Here is an 18156-nt window from a genome sequence, read left to right as displayed (position 1 = left end):
TAAGTATAATTCATTTGTGAATGTGATGCTATATATATTTATCATTTTATGCTAAGGACAGAGGGAAATGCTGGGAAATGATTCTCTCAAGTGAAAATGTCTGGTGTTTCCCCTCCCTGTCCCTGACCCAATCACTCCCTGCACACACACACACACACACACACACACACACATATGCACAGTGAGAGACAAAGAAATGGGGAGACAAAGAGAGTGAGAGAGAAAGAGAGAGGTCTTTATAAAGTGACCATTCTGGATACTTTCCAAGGGTTTAGTCAGTCACTATGGAGATTTGGAAAAAAGCCCCTGCAGTTTAATTCCTCTGTTGTTACTATGGTCGAAAGGTATCCAGTGGAAGTTCCATTCCCTGAAATGAACGCCCATCCTTACTCTGCTCATTCTGCTGACCACTGCCAGAAAAGGTGCTAAAGTTCCAATGTGCTTAAAAAAAACTATTAGAGAAAAGAAAATTCCTCATGATATTAACCTGAGCATCACACACAGACTGGACAAAAGCTCATTGGGGCCCCTGGCATGGATTTACAGCCTTTCTTTCTTACGTTTAGATTTACACCATTCTGATCTTGCACTCACTGGGGCACAACAAACACATTGTGCCGCAACTCCCTCTACTAAATCTACCATGTCATGACCCACAAAGAAGCCCACCAATTTATCAGACTGTAAAAATCAAATAGCAAAACAAGAAAAAGATAATATAAGAATAAGGCACTGAGTTACAAAGTGCAAACTACAAACACAACTTAATAAACAAAATTCCAAAATCCCTAATATCTTGTGAGTTCATCTCTGTGAATAGTGTAGCCCCTGAGTATGTCTCTGTCTGGATTTCAGTTCGGGCAAATGTTGGGGATGATTGCTATGGCTACTGGGCGCGCGGGTCGGTGATTCACCATCATGAGAGATGAAACAAAGGATGCCTGTCTGCTGCCCCAGTGCCTGCGGTTTGAAGCGATGACACCCAGAAACAAGATTTAACTTATCTGTTGCCCTGTCCCATTACAGGCTGACTGACTCTGACTAATGTTGAGCCTTATTTGATTCCTCGTCCAACCCTGTTGTACATTCCTTTTAATTAGCTTCCCCGCAGCGCTGTTGCTTTGGAGAAAATAGGAACCTCAGCAACAAAAATAAAGGGACTAAATGACAAATTATTGCCAGGAATGGGAGCTATTTGGCCCAAACTGTGGCACTGGCAAACACCGGGCCACAAACAATAATTATGGCCTACTGTCTGCATTCTGTTGCTGCAGTTAGGTGACAGATCAGCAGTACACAATCCCTGCTCTGTTTGTGACAATCCCGGCCTCCTCTGTCTGTCTCTCTGGCCAACACCGGCAGAGCTGGATCATAATGGGCCAGGGAGCAGGAATTTTTACGCCCCTCCTGCCTCTAAGTAAGTGTTGATCATGTGAATTTCCATTGACGGTTTTGGGGTTCCACTGTTTACTCATTCTGGGGCCCCTGTGTGGGCCCTCTAGCACCACGGGCCTTGGTGCATTTGTACTCTTTTGTGTCTATCTTACCACTTTATCTCTCCTTGTTTTCCATCCACTTAGGCCCGTGGTGAAAAGTAACTAAATACAGTAACTAGAGTACTTTACTTAAGTGCAATTTGTATTTCAATTTTTGAAGTATTGTCCAATATATTTTGATTTCACTGCATTTCAGAGTGAAATACTGTAGTTTTTACTACACTATATGTATTTATAGTTACACAAATACTTTGCAGATCACAATTTTACATGTAAAATATTTGATCAGTTCATAAGGTGCATTTGTAGGCTACCACTTTAACTGTGGTGTCTGTCTTGCCACTTTATTTCTCCTTTCTTTCCATCCGCTTAGCCGGTGGTGGAAAGTAACTAAATATAGTAACTCAAGTGCAATTTTGAGATGGTTGTATTTCCATTTGAGAAGTATTGTCCTATATATTTGACTTCACTACATATCAGTGTAAAATACTGTACTTTTTATTGCACATTTATTCTACAGTTATAGTTACAAGTTACTGTGCAGATTAAGATTTTACATGTTAAATATATGATCACTTTATATAATATGGTACATTTGTATAGATTCAATCACAATTTAAAAAAATATTCAAGTAATATGATAAATATAAGACTCCAAATGATGCCATTTCACATAATAATTACTTTTACTTTTGATATTTTTTCCATGCTTAGAAAGAAATAGAACAACTGACACTGGGTTAAGACACAGATAGAAAGTTGAAAAAACCCCAGATGTGTCATATTGAGGCCTTACATGAGTACATAATCTTACTTTCACATGCCATATCTAGAGCCAATTCAGACCACAATCTTTACTAGATTATTGTTGTACTGCTTCAAACTGGTCTGTTTCAAAACAGACTTGTATCCAAAATAACTTCAAAGCTGAGACAAAGTGGCTTTGCCTTTACACACTCTTGACACTGTGACTATTGGATTTCTTAATGTGATTTTTCTTGCTTTTTAAAAAAAGAAAGTTCCAATGTTCAAGTACTCTACGTAAGTACAGTTTTGAGGAACTTGAGCTCTGGAACTCCCTGCATAAAGATCTGACACTTGCAGAATCAGTGACATCTTTTATATCACTTCTCAAAATCGTATATTTTTAAAAGGCCCTTCTTTAATTGATTACATACTGTTTTATTTTCATCATGTCTTATCTGCTCTGTTACTACTGTTGTTTTCATTGTTTTTTATTTTATATTTGGAGTATTTGATTCCAATTTATTTTTGTTTTAGTTTAATTATCTGATTTTACTGCCTAATTATTTATCAATAAATGGTTTATCACATACTGTAATGTAGTTATGAGTGGAAATAAGAACAAGTTTAAGTGTTTATTAATGAACTGTAATTGTCAGCAATTATAATTTCCTCTGTGACAACATATTTTAAAGTAGTCTGAAAACGGAAAAAAAAACTCTTGTTGATCTGACAATTACTGTAAAATGAACCTTTAACCAACCATTTTGCTCAGACACAGCCAGACTATATTATTGTTTGACATTTAAATGTAAGTGACACTGATTTTTTTCAGCCTAGTGCTTGTAAAAACCAAACCGGCTCGCTGAGTAGCTGGGTTTATCCCTGCACAGTCATATCTCAGTGGCATCATGCCAACTTCAGCCACCCACAAACATCACCAAAACAAATCAGATCTCCCTTACTAACTTCTTTCATGCCTTTTAAAGAGCAACATATACCCGGCAGCACCGGTGCAGTGTGGGTGAGAGGTGTACAGTGTCACTGGCTCAGCTCTCCTGCTCTGCGTCTCCCTTCAGAATCACTGATTCTCATCAAGTCAGCAGCACTGCAGCACCGACAGCTGTGTATGCGGTGAAGACAGACAGGGAGAAAATAAAGAGAGAGCTTTTTTGTACATGAAGATGAGTCTGTACTGAAACTTCTAATATATGTTTATCATCTGCTGCAGTTCAATCTGAGGAAAGGGTGACAAATAATAAACTGCATTCATATGCTCCAAAGCTGCCGCAAACCTGCCAGTTTTGAATGACTATGATTTGAACCCCACCACAACCTCTCTGTCTTTCTCTCCATTGTATCCCCCTGAGTATTAGTGTGTGATGTCATCTTAGCTTTGAAGATACAGTCCGTGTGTATAATAGATTGGTGAGCAGCCTGGATTTTCTGCAAGATGTTCTCTATGCCTGATTATCGATTGTGAAGCACTTTTCTTGCACACACCACTGTTCTTCTCAATCTCACTTTCACATACCGCCTAATAAGTTACACAGGTCATATGCTCCAATACACACACATATACACATGCACGCCATGGCTAATGAACAATTGGCATGGCTGGCTGATAATTATTGAGGAAAATATCACAGGGTCCCATGATACAATGCCTCATGAAACTGATTGCAAAAGAATGACTTGGGAAACGACAAACCCATGCAGTGTAAACATGCACATAGTGTTTGTGTATGTGTAGTGAGAGACAAGCGGAAGAAATCAATTAAATGAATTAATTGAATATCAAGACGCAATTTTCTTGCACTGCATTATGTCAAATCTGAATGGTGAGAATAACATTTTGCTGACATGGACTTAACCATGGGAAAAAACACACTATAATGACACCATTACATGTGATAGAACTGGGCGTTTTCCCAAAAAGACTTAAAATAATAAACATCTATTAACCCAGTTGTGGAAGATCACATCTTCCTCTTGCTCCTTAACTACATCACTTGCATAAAGGAGTTTTAGAGTTTTACCAGTCTGTTATTTGTGGACAAATTTAGCAAACATCAACAGAAATCCTCTAAAGAACTATCCATAGTCCATTCTGCATCCCCTGACACTCACGTGCTGTTGTACTTTTAGAAAGCTAATATAATTATCCAAATTTGATTTCAGCTTTAAATGCACATCAATGTTTGGGACCTTTGATGTAGAGCATGCTCGCATTCACTGCTTGTGTAATGGTGCCCAACAACAGTTTGGCCTAAATATTGATCCAGGATCGGTTTCTGTGGACCTGAAAGACAACATTAGGGTGTTCTGATTTGTGATTGGACTCTCAAGGTGTCGCTCAAATCCCTGTTGAGACATTTGCATAAGGAGGAGACTATAAATAAGTAATGGTTTAGGAAACGCCTTCCCAGGCGCACTCCGCTGATGCAGTTGGGACAAGAGCTACACCGACCGAGCTATTGTCTGAAGAGATAGAAGCACGATGTCTTACAGATCAGCTCCACATTCTTCGTACAAAAAGATGTTTGGCGGGGAGAGGACCGCGATCAGGAGCGGCTACTCTAGCCGTCAGTACTCCAGCCCGGTGCGCACCTCCCGGGTATCTTTCGGGCTCTCCTCCGCCCCGACCATCTACGCAACGAAGACCCACAGGCTCCGGAGCAGCTCGGCCATGCCCCGGCTGGCCTCCGAGAACTTGGACTTCTCCTTGTCCGACGCCATAAACAGCGAATTCATAACGAACCGCACCAACGAGAAAGCGCAGATGCAGTCGCTCAATGACCGCTTCGCCAGCTACATCGATAAAGTCCGATTCTTGGAGCAGCAGAACAAGATCCTGCTGGCGGAGTTGGAGCAACTGCGGGGCAAAGGCACGTCCCGGGTGGGAGATCTGTACGAGGACGAGATGCGGGAGCTGAGGCGCCAGGTGGACCAACTCACCAACGAGAGGGCCCGGGTGGAGGTTCACCGCGACAACCTGGCAGACGACATCGACAGGCTGAGAGAGAAGTAGGAGGCGTGGCACTTAACCTTTCTCTGTTGTTATGTGATGTTATTTTAGAAACTGTTTTTGCTTTTCTTAGAAATATATGCATGTTTCTTTAAACTTGGCCTAGATTTACGCATAGACACAATTTTTATCCAGTTAGAAATGTTTGCAAGGCACTGCGCAAAACCTCATCTTGTGCTGCCAAAGCTTTGTGTCTGATTTAAGTTTGTTATCCACTCAAAGGTTTTCATGCGTGAACAAGAAGTGGGAGCAGAAAGGGCAAACAAAACTGGGGAGGCACAGTAAAGGGGCCAGTGGCTGCTAAAAAAACTGCTTTTTTTCTGTCATTGCAGGTTGCAGGATGAGATATCCCAGCGGGAGGAGGCTGAGGCAAACATGCAGAGCTTCAGACAGGTACAGTATGACTCATCTCATGACATAAAGTTAAGATCGACTTTGTAAAACTGCTGTACCCCATGTCATATGTTTTGTAATAGATGTGGCAAACAAGAATTACAGCTTTTTGTCAAAGAGAGTGATAATAGGGAATCTGCTTTAGTTTTCAACAGCAGATGATGCTGATGACTCCTAAGCCCTCCTCTGCCCCACCTGCCCTGCTTTTCCTAGTTAAATAGGGGTTTAAAACTTTAAATTGCTGACAAGTGATGTCAGAGAGATTAGATAAACCTTAATTATCTCTACGTTCCTGACTTGTCCGGTGTAACTGTCCCTTTCTCTCCTAGGTGATCTCTATCTAATTATTGTTCATGAGCTGGAGAGACAGGAATGCACTCTTCTGATGGCACAACAGCAGATTCTATCCATGATCCAAAATAGCTGTAGAGCGGAACTGACCCTAGCCTGGTACAAAAGGCCAAGTTGTGGCTGTTGAGTTAAATCAGGCCTGCAATGAGAGGAGATCTTTTTAAGTCTGACTGGTCACACTGAATGAGCTGGACACAAGCACAACAGTGTGGACCCAATGTGGTTATCAGAGCGAGAAGGCAAGCCACCATGTGATCCGGCTGTCTCATTCTGGGAGAGCATCAGCATATAAAGATCTCACTCGTTATGGTCTTGTCAGAGATGGTGAACAATGAAATGATGATGTATCATTCAGATAGTTTCAAATGGGTTTCATTGTCCAACAGAAGACAAAAAAACCCCATCAAAGTGCATTTGCAAATTTGCAGACATACATGAGTAAAAGCAATGATGTGCTTTTCAGTGCACGCAGTAAGTTATCAATACATTGCACAACCATGACCTTGTTTATATGAATGACAGGAAGGAAGTCCCTGTGGCATGCCACCGTGGCACACAGACAACAATGCAGTGCCCGCAGCCGGTACTCACTCAGGCAGTCAGTCACTCTTCCAGCCCAGGGCCTGTTTGGGAAACCCTGCTGAATAGCGCACTTTGTTTGTGGCATTAGAGCAGGGCAAAGCTGCTTCATTTGCTGATACCTCAATTACCAGCCTGCCAACGCCCTGACAAAGCACAGCGGTGTGGTGCCACAGTGAGTGTGTATGTACAAGAGACAGAATAAAATAAAAAAGAATGAGATGTTTTGAACACAAGAGAATCTTTTTACAATGTAGCACAACACACTGAATTCAGTTATAAAATAGTATCATACAATAATTATTGTATCTTAAACCACAGTAACAGAGTTTTCAGTGGAGGAATTGGATTTCTACTAAATGAAACAGCTGAGGTTAAGAATGCAGTTAGCTAATATTAAATGGGATTAAGGACCTTTTGGATAATACTTTGTGGTTCTGGTTGTTGTACAGTGCACCCTTTATTAAATCAATGTCATTTATACAGGGATGGAAACGGTCTCACTACATTTTCTCAACCTTTTCCCAGAGACTGCCAAGGAGGCAGTTATAGTGATTGATTTGGTTGTTTTATTGTATTTAACCACTTGAAACACTTACCAATTTGTCTGTGATGTAGTTGACGAGCACGATGGAGTGTGTCCAGCACATTAAAATCACGAGAAAACACCTACTCGCCATGTGCGATGACACGCCATGTGTCTACAGTTGTTTTTATTGGATGCATGTGTTTGTGACCTTGTAAGGACTGCACAATGGGGCATTTTGTGTACGTGGGTGTTGTGCGCCTGTACACCATGTGAAAGAGCTTTTTTTTTCTGTGTCAGCAAACACGTAATGCAAAATTCATGTCACCTTCACAAGTCACCTTATTAAGAGTCAAATTCACGGCACAGGATGTGGACAATGCTGCCCTCGCCAGACTGGACCTGGAGCGGAAGGTGGAGTCACTCCAGGAGGAAATCAACTTCCTCAAGAAGCTGCATGATGAGGTAAGCTTCCTCTTTTGTGGCTAAAGCTCAGTTTGCTGTGAAAACACTGCACATGCATTGCCTAATAAGCTGAAGGCAGCCTCATAAAACTGGGCCAAATAATTTTCAGCATTTGTTAATCTGATCAGAGTACCAATTGGTAGTGTTCAGTGCATTACAGAAACTCTAATACAGCCATGAAAGACATAAAAAGTATACAAAAGGACACAAGACAGACTCTTAATTTATATTGTCCAACTCATTGCACTTTAGCAAGCTGAAACAAATTATTAAAAATATTTGTACGTACCAATTCTATTGTTTCTATTTCAGGAAATGCTGGAACTGCAGGGCCAGATCCAGCAGCAACAGCATGTGCAGGTGGACATGGAAATGGCTAAACCCGACCTGACAGCGGCTTTGAGGGACGTGCGTCTGCAGTATGAGAACCTGGCCTCCAAAAATATCCATGAATCTGAGGAATGGTACAAGTCCAAGGTTAGGATTTTACACAAATTTGGAGACTATTTAACCCATGTAACTTAAGAATTTTTAAGATATTCTATATATAATCCCACAATCTGCACATTTTAGATCCATAGAATTTAAAGCTGCTATAATCAATGTTTTATGTTAAAAATGGATCTTATGACAACTTGTATGTGAAAGGTGTCACATGTAGAGTAGTGATGAACCAACAGAGAATTATCACCCGACTTTGCAGTTCTACTCAGCCTTGTAGCACCTTTCAGCTCGTTATTTTGATTTTCCAGCATGCAACTTTTCTGTTTGTTCACTCAATGCCCTCATCAATGCTGTTTTCCACGAAAAAAGCTCAGATAAACCCACTCTCCATTCAGCACCAAGTTCCAGACTTGCTCTTGAACATGTGGAGTATTTAGAGACTAAAGAGTCAGATATTGATTCATAGTGGAGACCAAAAAAAGAGCTAGAAGGATGGATATGCGTAAATAGGCTTCTGTTCGCTAACAATTCAAACATATCATGATTATTATATCATATTAAAAGATAACATGAAAGTGTTCAGTTGTGTTTGAAACAAGATTATATCTTGTTTCTGCTGCCCCCAGGTGGCAAAAAAGGAATAATGCAGGTTTAAATCATCATTTTCTCCAAAAAAGCATTAAATCATCAGCTAAAAATCTGAAAAGCAGTGCAGTATAGTAGAATATTTCTTTCTGAATGACCTTTGAACATACCCACAGAAAGCAGCAACCAGAGTTTCAGTGAATGCAGCATTGCCTCAAAACTGCGTCAACCACTGCACTGCAGTGTAATGTCTGCAAGTCTGTTTTTGGCTAGATCTTTTATAATTTACACGCTTCACGCTATCTGCCACATTCACTTTCCCCCAAACTCTGACTCATCATTAATTGAACAGTTGAGTTCTCAGTTCTCTCTTCCTCTCTCTGTGTTTGTCACTGTGAATGCCAGTTTGCTGACCTCACCGAAGCTGCAGCCCGGAATAATGATGCTTTGAGAGTGGCCAAGCAGGAGGCTAATGACTATAGGCGCCAAGTTCAGGCGCTTACCTGTGAAGTGGATGCTCTTAAAGGAACTGTGAGTATGCAACTCTATGTTAGATGTAAATCATAATGTTTTCAAACCATAAATTGAAGAAATAATGCTCAAAAAGTTCAAAACATAAACTTCATGTATTTGAATAATGGCATAGCAGTCAAATAAAAATATATCCAGGGAGGAATTTATATTCACAGGTCACAGAGTAAAAAAAATATTCAGAATCAGTTATTTTCACTGCCTAAGTGTCATTTTGTTTCCTCTTGGCTGCCATCCCAGAATGAGTCCTTGGAGCGCCAGATGAGAGAGATAGAGGAGAACTTCTCCCTGGAGACAGGCGGTTACCAGGACACCATCGGCCGCCTGGAGGAGGACATTCACAACATGAAGGATGAGATGGCCCGTCACCTCCGGGAGTACCAGGACCTCCTAAATGTCAAGATGGCCCTGGACATCGAGATTGCCACCTACAGGAAGCTGCTGGAAGGAGAGGAGAGCAGGTGACAAAAAAAAGTTTTGCGCATAAGCATTTAATACATTCAGCAATGATGCAGATATTGATTTGCAGTCTGTACTTTTAACATTTGCAGAATCTCCACCCCACTGCCAAACTTTTCATCTCTAAATCTGAGAGGTAGGATCACATTTTACAACTTGATTTTACGGCATTGATTGTTTTGTTGATTATATTGCAAGTTATTAACACACTATTTTTTTGGTCTTAGAAACGATGATTGATTCCAAACCTCACATTGAAACCACAACAACCAAGAAGGTCCTCATCAAGACCATTGAGACTAGGGATGGTCAGGTAGAGTCCACTTGAAGTGATTCACAATTGATGGAGTCATTTTCTAACGGTCACTTGAGCTCAGAAACACAAGTCTGCTCATCACCTTTTCTCTGTCCTCTACATCCTTGCTCAGGTGATCAACGAGTCAACCCAGAACCATGACGACATGGAGTGATAACATCTTTGTCTTTGCCAAACAACAAACAAAAGCAATACGAAGAAACATATTTCACTGGGGCTACAAGCAAGCAAACAAACCAACAACACACAAAAAGCAAACAGCTTCTAAAAGTGCCTTTCTATGTGATGATCCAGTAAGCTTGTTAGTTGACACATACTGTATTACGCTTCCTCCTCTGCTGAAGGTATTATCTTTTGTCACATTTGTTTAGACCCAATAATGAAATCAGCACAACATAGACATCCTTACAGAGGTCTACAAAAATCTTTCTTTGTAACCAAAGTAGTATTTTTGATCGGTACAGCATGCACACTCCCAGGTATTCTGTATGCTAAGAGATGTCACGATTGCCTGTACGCAGCAATAAAAGACTGTAACTCAATACTGTGGACAATGTGTAATATTTTATGACACATTATAGTAGTGTAGTGCAATCAGGTAAAAGGATTTATCATTTTGGAAATAGAAGTTTTGCAAGTAATTCAGTTTTGCAGTCGGCTTTAAAATCCGTATTTTTTATCTGAATAAAGTAAGCTAAATGGAATTCAACCTCATTCATTTTGTTAGTCACACTGGTGCTTTTTCTACTGTGATCAGGTCAAAATGTCTTCAGTGAACAACGTCTATTTGGCAGGAGAGTTGTTTGCTGTTTGGGCACTTAAACCATGGTCACAGCAATTATTTTGTCCGTTACATTTACACAAGCAAGAAAAAGTGTTAGAAACTCCTCTCAATATAATGTAATCCAGTTTGACACCACCGCAAACTGGGCTTCTAAAAATTTCATTACCAGAATTAAATCAACATCTCTGACATGACTGCAACATTTACTAAGATTTATTTGCAGTACTGTTCTACCGGACTGCATTATGTTGTGCAGCTGTAATGACAAACTGGTAACTCGGTGTTCAGTGTCACGCTTCTAGTTTTTATAGCCTTTCTGGCCAGAGAAGTGCAATATCGGTGAATCCCATTGCATCCCAGGTACATAACTAGAGTATGAGTCAGGTCAGTTTTATTTATAAAGGCCAGAATTATATATCTTAAATACAGTTGACAGGAAAACGGGGAAATCTCAGAAAGAGCAACACAGGAGAGATCCCTCCTTCACAACTAACAGACACGCCAATACATTTTATTATATAGTAGTGTAAACAGACTTTATATACTGCTATGTAATAACATCTATCATCATGTCTGTTTGTTTTATAAATAATTAAGATATAATATAGTATAGTATATATAAAGCAAACAGGTTGTACTAGAGGAATGACAATATAGATAAATTACAATATTGAGTAAATTCAGTTTTAATTATTGATACTAGATGATTTTTTTTTAGATGGGATTGTTTTATCACTGCTTTTACCCATGTCAAGAATGAGCTCAGAAAAACAAATTGAATTTCATGCCAACTGTGCAAACTTCATTTGCTGATTAAAGCTCAATAACAGCTACTAAATTAAGCCTGAGGGGAAACTGTTTTGTCAGCAATATAATAAGCAAATATTAAGTGTAATCAGATTTGAAAAATCACCATGAAAACATGATCTGTCACAGGTCATTTGTTCAAAATAATATCAAAATACTTGCATAAACATTAATGCTGCACAATGAGTACTGCACTGTACTTAGTACAAATTTGAGGTATTTTACTTGAGTATTTCCATTTTATACTACTTTATACTTCTAGTCCAATAGGCTACATTTCAGAATGAAATATTGTACTTTTGTATTTTTCAGATTATGAGTTAACATGTAGCTAATATGATCTGTTTATAAAATATAATATATCCCAATGAGATCTAATACGGCAGTGTGGAAAGTAACAGAAGCTTTGATCAGAATAAGTCTGTAAAATAAGGATATCCCTGTCTTGTAGATAAAGGCTATAGATATTAATGCAATTCTGACTGACACATGATCAAATGTTCTGAATTTACTGACAGCATGCTGTATTTGACTGCCACCTGTCGGTGATTAATGTCAATTGAACTATCTCTTCTGGTAGGTCAGAAGATTAGAAGTAGCCAAACTTCATTAAATCACGTTTTAATTTCACTCGGGTCAAATCTCGCGAGTGTTTATCCCAGAAGCTTTAAAAGCGTGATTTTATCCTAGGGAATCTACCTGTGTTTTTGGTTCATAAGCAATATTATTTTACGTCAGTGCAGGGTGGATGTCTGTTCATTTTAATAATCCCGGATACTTGCCGGTTAATTACTGTCGCTTGTTTTCGCCGGTGTGCCCCGAGAGATCAGTGTGTTTGTTTGTCGACAGAGCAACTTTCTCCATGTGACGCGTCTGTCGGTGGAAAGAGAAATCGAGGGAGACGCCGGCAGAAATGATCCGTGTAAACTGTTTTTCTATTCTTTAATCGTTTTGATATCTTGCTCCTGTTAACTTTGCTAAAAATGAAGTTTCTAGATAAAAGTTTGTGAATGACAGTAGCGAATAATGTTTTTTTTAAGCGCTTAGTTAGTTGGCTGTGGTGAGAAGATCAAAAATGGAGTCAAGTTTCAACAGGTTTTTGAATAAAATGAAAGGTAAACTCAGAGTAACCGCTTCCGAGTGAGGCTTTCGACCTTTTTTTCTTTTCTTTTTTTTTTTTTTTTTTGGTGATGGGCTCGGTGACTTCTGCTCTAACAAGAACAAGAAACGCGTTGGTGAAAGTGGGTTCAGAGCCGGAGAGTCATGACCCGGAGAGGAGCCAGTCCGCACCTGAATCGGACCGGGCCAGGAAGAAGAGCGCACGGTTCAACGTCTCGAGCCAAACCGGACGGCCGAGTTCCCGCCAGTCGCTGTCCGAGGTCCTGAGCAGGCAAGACTCCGACGGAGCCAAACAAACATCGAAGAAAAAGACTCCTGAAGGTTCACCGAGCGGTGAGTGGAACAGTTACTGAGCATTTACAGGAAGAAAAGGTCTTTTTAAATCCATTCATGTAATGTTTATTTGCTAGTTTGCAATGCCCATCCCTAGATGAGACTCAACAAGACTGCACAAGACATAAAACTCAACAACACATATACATTTCCAGTCAAAGGTTGTGGACACACTTTCTCATTCAAGGGAATGGGAGGGTGGGTCCAAACTTTTGACTGATGCTGTAGCTACATACATTAAAGGAAAAAACACAAAACTCAACAAGAAAATACAAAGAAAACAGCACAAGACACAAACACGTATCATAAAACGACTTTTCAATTTGTGTCATAGAAGTTACCCACCTGTTGCAATAATGCCCATTTTTCAGCTAAATGCATCAATACGCTATAATGAATATAATTAAATTGTGATTTGGCAAGAATCTTTAGCAGGAATTAAACATGCTGGAAGAAGTATTCAGATGTTTTACTTCAGTAAAAGTAGCAGCAGGTTTACCACACTGTAGAAATACCAATAAGGAAGTCTTGCATTCAGAATTTTAAGGTACTAACAAAAAAGTACCTCATTTAGTTAGGCATGTTGTTTATTGTGTCACACACACATCAAAAGTGCTGTTGCAGTGGTGAAATATTTGTCAAACAAGAACGTAAATTCTTACTTGTAACTTAACAGTCAAAACAAAGAACTTAATGTCCAGGTACAGCTCCTCAGGTTTTTATTTACAATCTTCCACCTAGAAGAACTCATCAGAAATGAACATTTTACAAATAGTGCAACCCTTAAATCATCATATAACAAGCAATGAAACATGAAATGTTCAATCTCACCTAAATCACATAACAAAGCATTTTGTCTTAAGGGAGACCATTAAACCTACCTGTTTCTATAAATAATGGTAATGTACCTGAATATAAACAGTGCACATAGAGAACTTTGATTAAATGTTTTCATGAAATGATACGCAATATGTATTCAGAGTATCAGAGGTAGAGCACTCATTGGGCATCAGTATGGCTCCTGTCAGTGTTAAATTTCTTTATCATATGTTATGTAATCAGATTAGTACTAATAAAATACTATATATGCAGCATTCTAAGGTTGAAGCGTATTGAGGTGGAGCAGATTTTAATCTTATATAGCTACTACTGGGTAGATTACTGTAATCCTTCACAATGTATCACTTCATAAACTCATCGTGGGTTTTCTGTGAGTAACCTTAATCTGGAAAGTAACAATAGCTGATCAACACCTTCTCAAAGTGGAAATACTCAAATAAAATGCAAGACTCTCAAAATTGTACTCAAAAAGGACAGCACTTAAGTACATTTACTTTCCACCACTGACATGCAGAGAACTTGCATGTTTTTTTTCAACATCTGAAGGTCATATAGTGAAAACTATACTAAACTATTATCATGGAAATAGGTGAGTGGCCTTTCAGTAGGCCAGTTTAGGATGATTAGGGATTTTTTTTGTAATTTAACTTTTTCTCTAAACATTTCTCAGTTTTTAAGAGCATTCTGGTCTCAAATACAGCTGTTCTGTTATTTCATACCGCACGTCTCTGTGGGTCGGTTAATGGATTTATGTATAGATGAGAGCGACTGGTCACTTCAGAGGATTACTGTGAATGTGCTACTGAAAAAAGGTGTTCACTGAATGAATGCTGAGCTCTTTGAAGACCAGCCTCAATGCAGCATATCTCCACAAGCGAAGCATGTCCTTGATCCGTGAGGTGACCCCCAGACTGAAATAAACCAAAATAACAGTCCTATTAATTCTAAATTAGTGTTTCTCAAAGGAAGGCACGACGTTTGGCTGTATTTTAACAGTCCAGTGCCTCTGTGAACATTAACTGAGCCCAATTTAAATTTGTGCTGCAGCTAATGTGGAAGTTCACTTATGCATCAATTTTATCCCTGAAACTGATTAAATGTTTTCTTACAATTTGGTCTTTTATGTTATTCTGTGGCGAACTGAGTCATTTCATCCTGTTTGTCTTCATCTCTCTCCATTGCTGTTGCTTCTAGTTCCAACTCCCTGCATATCTGTCCCAGAGGAACATGCCTCTCCCTGGCTGACTCCTAAAATACCATCTGTACTGTGCGTTTCCATGACCGTATGACAGCGTAGACTCCCGTTGAGTTTCCTCCCACGTCCCCAGTGATGTTCATGTGTGTAAGGGAGTCTCCTCCTTAACTCCCAGCTGACTCTACGCTCATCTCCTTCCTCCTGAGGAACAAAACACAGACACCTTCCTCCCGATCAGCTTATCTGGTTGGGTCCCTTCAGTGTCAGACAGTCCCAACGGTGTACCGATTTCAACTACTGCTTACTTCTGAAGTTAAGAGACTGCAGAGAAAAGTCAGATATCAGCTCTATCAACTTTAGACCATGGCACTTACAAGAGCTGTCATGCCAAATGAGACTATACACCCACACAATTAAGATTAATAGATCATTTTAGTCAATTTTATACCCTGCCAAGGTTGTTTCAGCTGTCCAGAATAAATGCCCAGTGTAGCAGGAGCTTTATGGGAAATGTCTTATCTAGGAAATACAGTCAGGTGTAAATATAGCTACTAACCTACTGGAGTGATTCTGTAATAATAGTGATGTTGAAGAGCTGCAATTACCTTGCTGTTGATTGCATTGCTGGCACAAGAAGGTCATATTCAGGGAGTTTCCTGTGGCGTTCAAGAAGCTGAAGTCACTCTGGTAGCGTATATTAATCATACTGAATGGTATTTTAATCGATAACAGGATAAGAAACTGTCAAGTAAGTTTCTGTTCAAGGCTGTAGTGTCAGTCATTCTTGAAGGGGAAATATTGTACCGGTTTCCAGTCATGTAGAAAAAATATAGAGATCCAGAGTTCTTTCAATTTCCTTATTCATGCAGGATTTATTTATTCTTTATTATTCATGTATTCATCATTCATTTTTGAGCAACGTAAAAGATTGTTAAAAGATTTGATCAGTCGATAACACATCACCAGATAACGCAGCATAAAATAAAACCGTAAAGTTAAGAATATTTGATATTTTTTAAAGGCCCATAAGCAGTGCACTCAATGTTTGGGAAAATCTTTATTTAGAAACATAAAGACTCTCTAAAAAGCTTCATTTCCTCTTGGAGGTCGAGCTTCTATTGATTCTGTGTCCAGTATTTAACATTTGCAGAGAACATTTAGACTTGCAGTGCGGAACTTTTGCATATAAATGAACGTGTGTTACATTCAAGCCCTTGCCAAACGAGTTCACACTGTTGATTAAGCCTATCACCACCAGATAAAGCTCTCTGTATTTCACAGTATACAGAGTTTTTAAATCTCATGTTGGGCGCCACATCCTCGTGCTGGCCGTTTGGCTGTTAATTGTGCTGCTCTTCTAGACTTTCCAAATGTTATCAGACTGAATGGATCAAACTGATAGTGAAACGAGTCATTTCGTGGGGGTTGTGTGATGCTCAAAACAATTTATCCACCGTTTTTCAGCTGCAACAGTAGGTTACGGCCAGTATGTACTGCCCATCAGGCATACTGGGATAAATCCTGGTGGGCCGTCAAAAAAAAAAACGCTTTTGGGCCGATGGACTTTCATACATATACAATCATACATATCCGTTTTTCACTGGCCCTCTCTGTGTGCCTGTCATTTGGGGTATGCAAGAGAGCGTGCTGCATGCCTGTGTCAGGCCGGCTGATTCAGACTAAATTATGTGTTATGATGCACCACTGCAGGGTTGAGTGGAGGTGTGTGGGGATGTGGGCGTGCTTATTTGTGCTCTAGAATGTAACTGCTGTGAAACAACCAGAAAATAACATTTTATTTATCTGGTTTTCTCGCCACCACCGCTCCCTCTCTTCATGCACTTGACCACCACTGCTCTCTCTCTCGCTCCCTGGTGCTCTCAGCTCTCTCTCTCTCTCTCTCTTTTTTCTCTCATCTTTTTTAAAATGAGTCAGGAAGCAAACAGAAAAGTCTAACTTTACTTTTAATGTTATCAAACGAAGAGAAATATCATCCCCTTATGTCTTTGTACTCAGGCAATCACAGTCCAGCGCCCCCCTTAACTCTCACTGCCAGAAGGGGGAGTCCCACACTCCAGTTTGAAGTTATTAATCAGTAGATCTCCATGAATATTGCAGGAAAGCATCATCTTCATGTATAAATTCAAATCAGGCATTGCAGGAAATAGTATGTAAACAACTCTACATAAATGTGTTTATTTCATATGTAATGTAATTGGTGATCAGTGTTTTTGGAATGGGAGACTAATTTTACAAGCACAGCTTGTAAGTGTACAGCAAACTGTATGTGTTTGTTGTGTGACCATGCATGCTTCATTAATAAACTAAGAGGCATCTGCTGGCTTGCGGCCTGGAAATTGCTTTTGTAATTCGATACTGCACTTGCTTTGATAGGACTGTAAAAAGATAATATAGTGTAGCAATAACAGAAATTAATGAAAGTTTAATGTGCTCAAATTTTAAATAGACAACTCGCCTCTCTTGATCTCTTGTCTCTTGATCAGTGGCTGTAATCTGGTTTAAAACTCACTAAACATTTGAATGTGTAAAATGCAATTACAAATCTAATCAAAGTTTGAGTCATGTTTATTGACAAAGTCCTTAACAAATAGTGTTTTGTGTCCATGCTTTGATCTGTGGAACATTGCACATCAGTCTGTTAAAGTTTGAAGGGCAAAATAACTCATTTTTCACAGCGTATTCTCACGCGACACATTGCCTCAAGAAAATGAATGAAAACAATTTCTTCTTTTTGTTAATACGAAAGTAAATTGCAAAGCAAAAATGAAAACCAAGTTGTGAGACAGCAAAACAATACAAAATAATCCTCTATGAATCCAGTGTAGGATCCAGGTGGTTTCAACTCCTGAATGCTGTCACTCTTGTAATCAAAATTGTCTTATAACAATTGCACATGATTTCTAATTTTGCATTTTAATTTGATAATAATGATAATAGATAATAATTAGTGTTACCAAAGATAATGGGATTAAATTAGTGGTACATATCCTATTTTAAAGACAGTGGAATAAAAGTCTAACTAAGGCAAATATACATTGTTATATACACACATACTAATATGCTATATTAATTGTCCTTAGACAAAATCCAAACTAAATTTTAGAGTTCGTGCTCTTATGCTGGTTTGATCAGTTATTCAA

At 39.3% G+C, this 18156-nt stretch overlaps 2 protein-coding genes across 3 annotated transcripts in view; both read left to right on the top strand.

The window, feature by feature from the left end:
* Nucleotides 1-4647: 4647 nt before the first annotated feature.
* Nucleotides 4648-10461, top strand: LOC121909171 (vimentin A2-like). The gene is made up of 9 exons (XM_042429611.1): nucleotides 4648-5267; nucleotides 5601-5661; nucleotides 7487-7582; nucleotides 7895-8059; nucleotides 9017-9142; nucleotides 9383-9603; nucleotides 9694-9737; nucleotides 9829-9914; nucleotides 10030-10461. Exons 1-9 carry the CDS (start codon nucleotides 4741-4743, stop codon nucleotides 10069-10071), a joined length of 1368 nt encoding a protein of 455 aa, XP_042285545.1. The 5' UTR covers nucleotides 4648-4740; the 3' UTR covers nucleotides 10072-10461.
* A 1712-nt stretch (nucleotides 10462-12173) lies between these two features.
* pde1cb (phosphodiesterase 1C, calmodulin-dependent b) overlaps nucleotides 12174-18156 on the top strand; it is a 108998-nt gene continuing 103015 nt past the window's right edge. For both annotated transcript variants that reach the window (XM_042428106.1, XM_042428105.1), the window contains exon 1: nucleotides 12174-12960. In XM_042428106.1, coding sequence (XP_042284040.1) covers nucleotides 12699-12960 — 262 coding nt within the window. In that variant the 5' untranslated portion in view covers nucleotides 12174-12698. The remainder of the gene's footprint in view (nucleotides 12961-18156) is intronic.

The sequence above is a fragment of the Thunnus maccoyii genome, chromosome 12 (genome assembly GCF_910596095.1).
Source record: "Thunnus maccoyii chromosome 12, fThuMac1.1, whole genome shotgun sequence".
Lineage (NCBI taxonomy): Eukaryota > Metazoa > Chordata > Actinopteri > Scombriformes > Scombridae > Thunnus > Thunnus maccoyii.
This window is presented reverse-complemented; position numbering and strand designations above follow the sequence as displayed.

What these genes read in the sequence shown, in the direction of transcription:
- LOC121909171 (XM_042429611.1), top strand. Translation starts at nt 4,741, where the DNA reads ATGTCTTACAGATCAGCTCCACATTCTTCGTACAAAAAGATGTTTGGC. An exon ending in AGGAATGGTACAAGTCCAAG is followed by an intron (nt 8,060 to 9,016) that starts GTTAGGATTTTA and finishes TGTGAATGCCAG; the next exon opens with TTTGCTGACCTCACCGAAGC. An exon ending in TGGATGCTCTTAAAGGAACT is followed by an intron (nt 9,143 to 9,382) that starts GTGAGTATGCAA and finishes CTGCCATCCCAG; the next exon opens with AATGAGTCCTTGGAGCGCCA.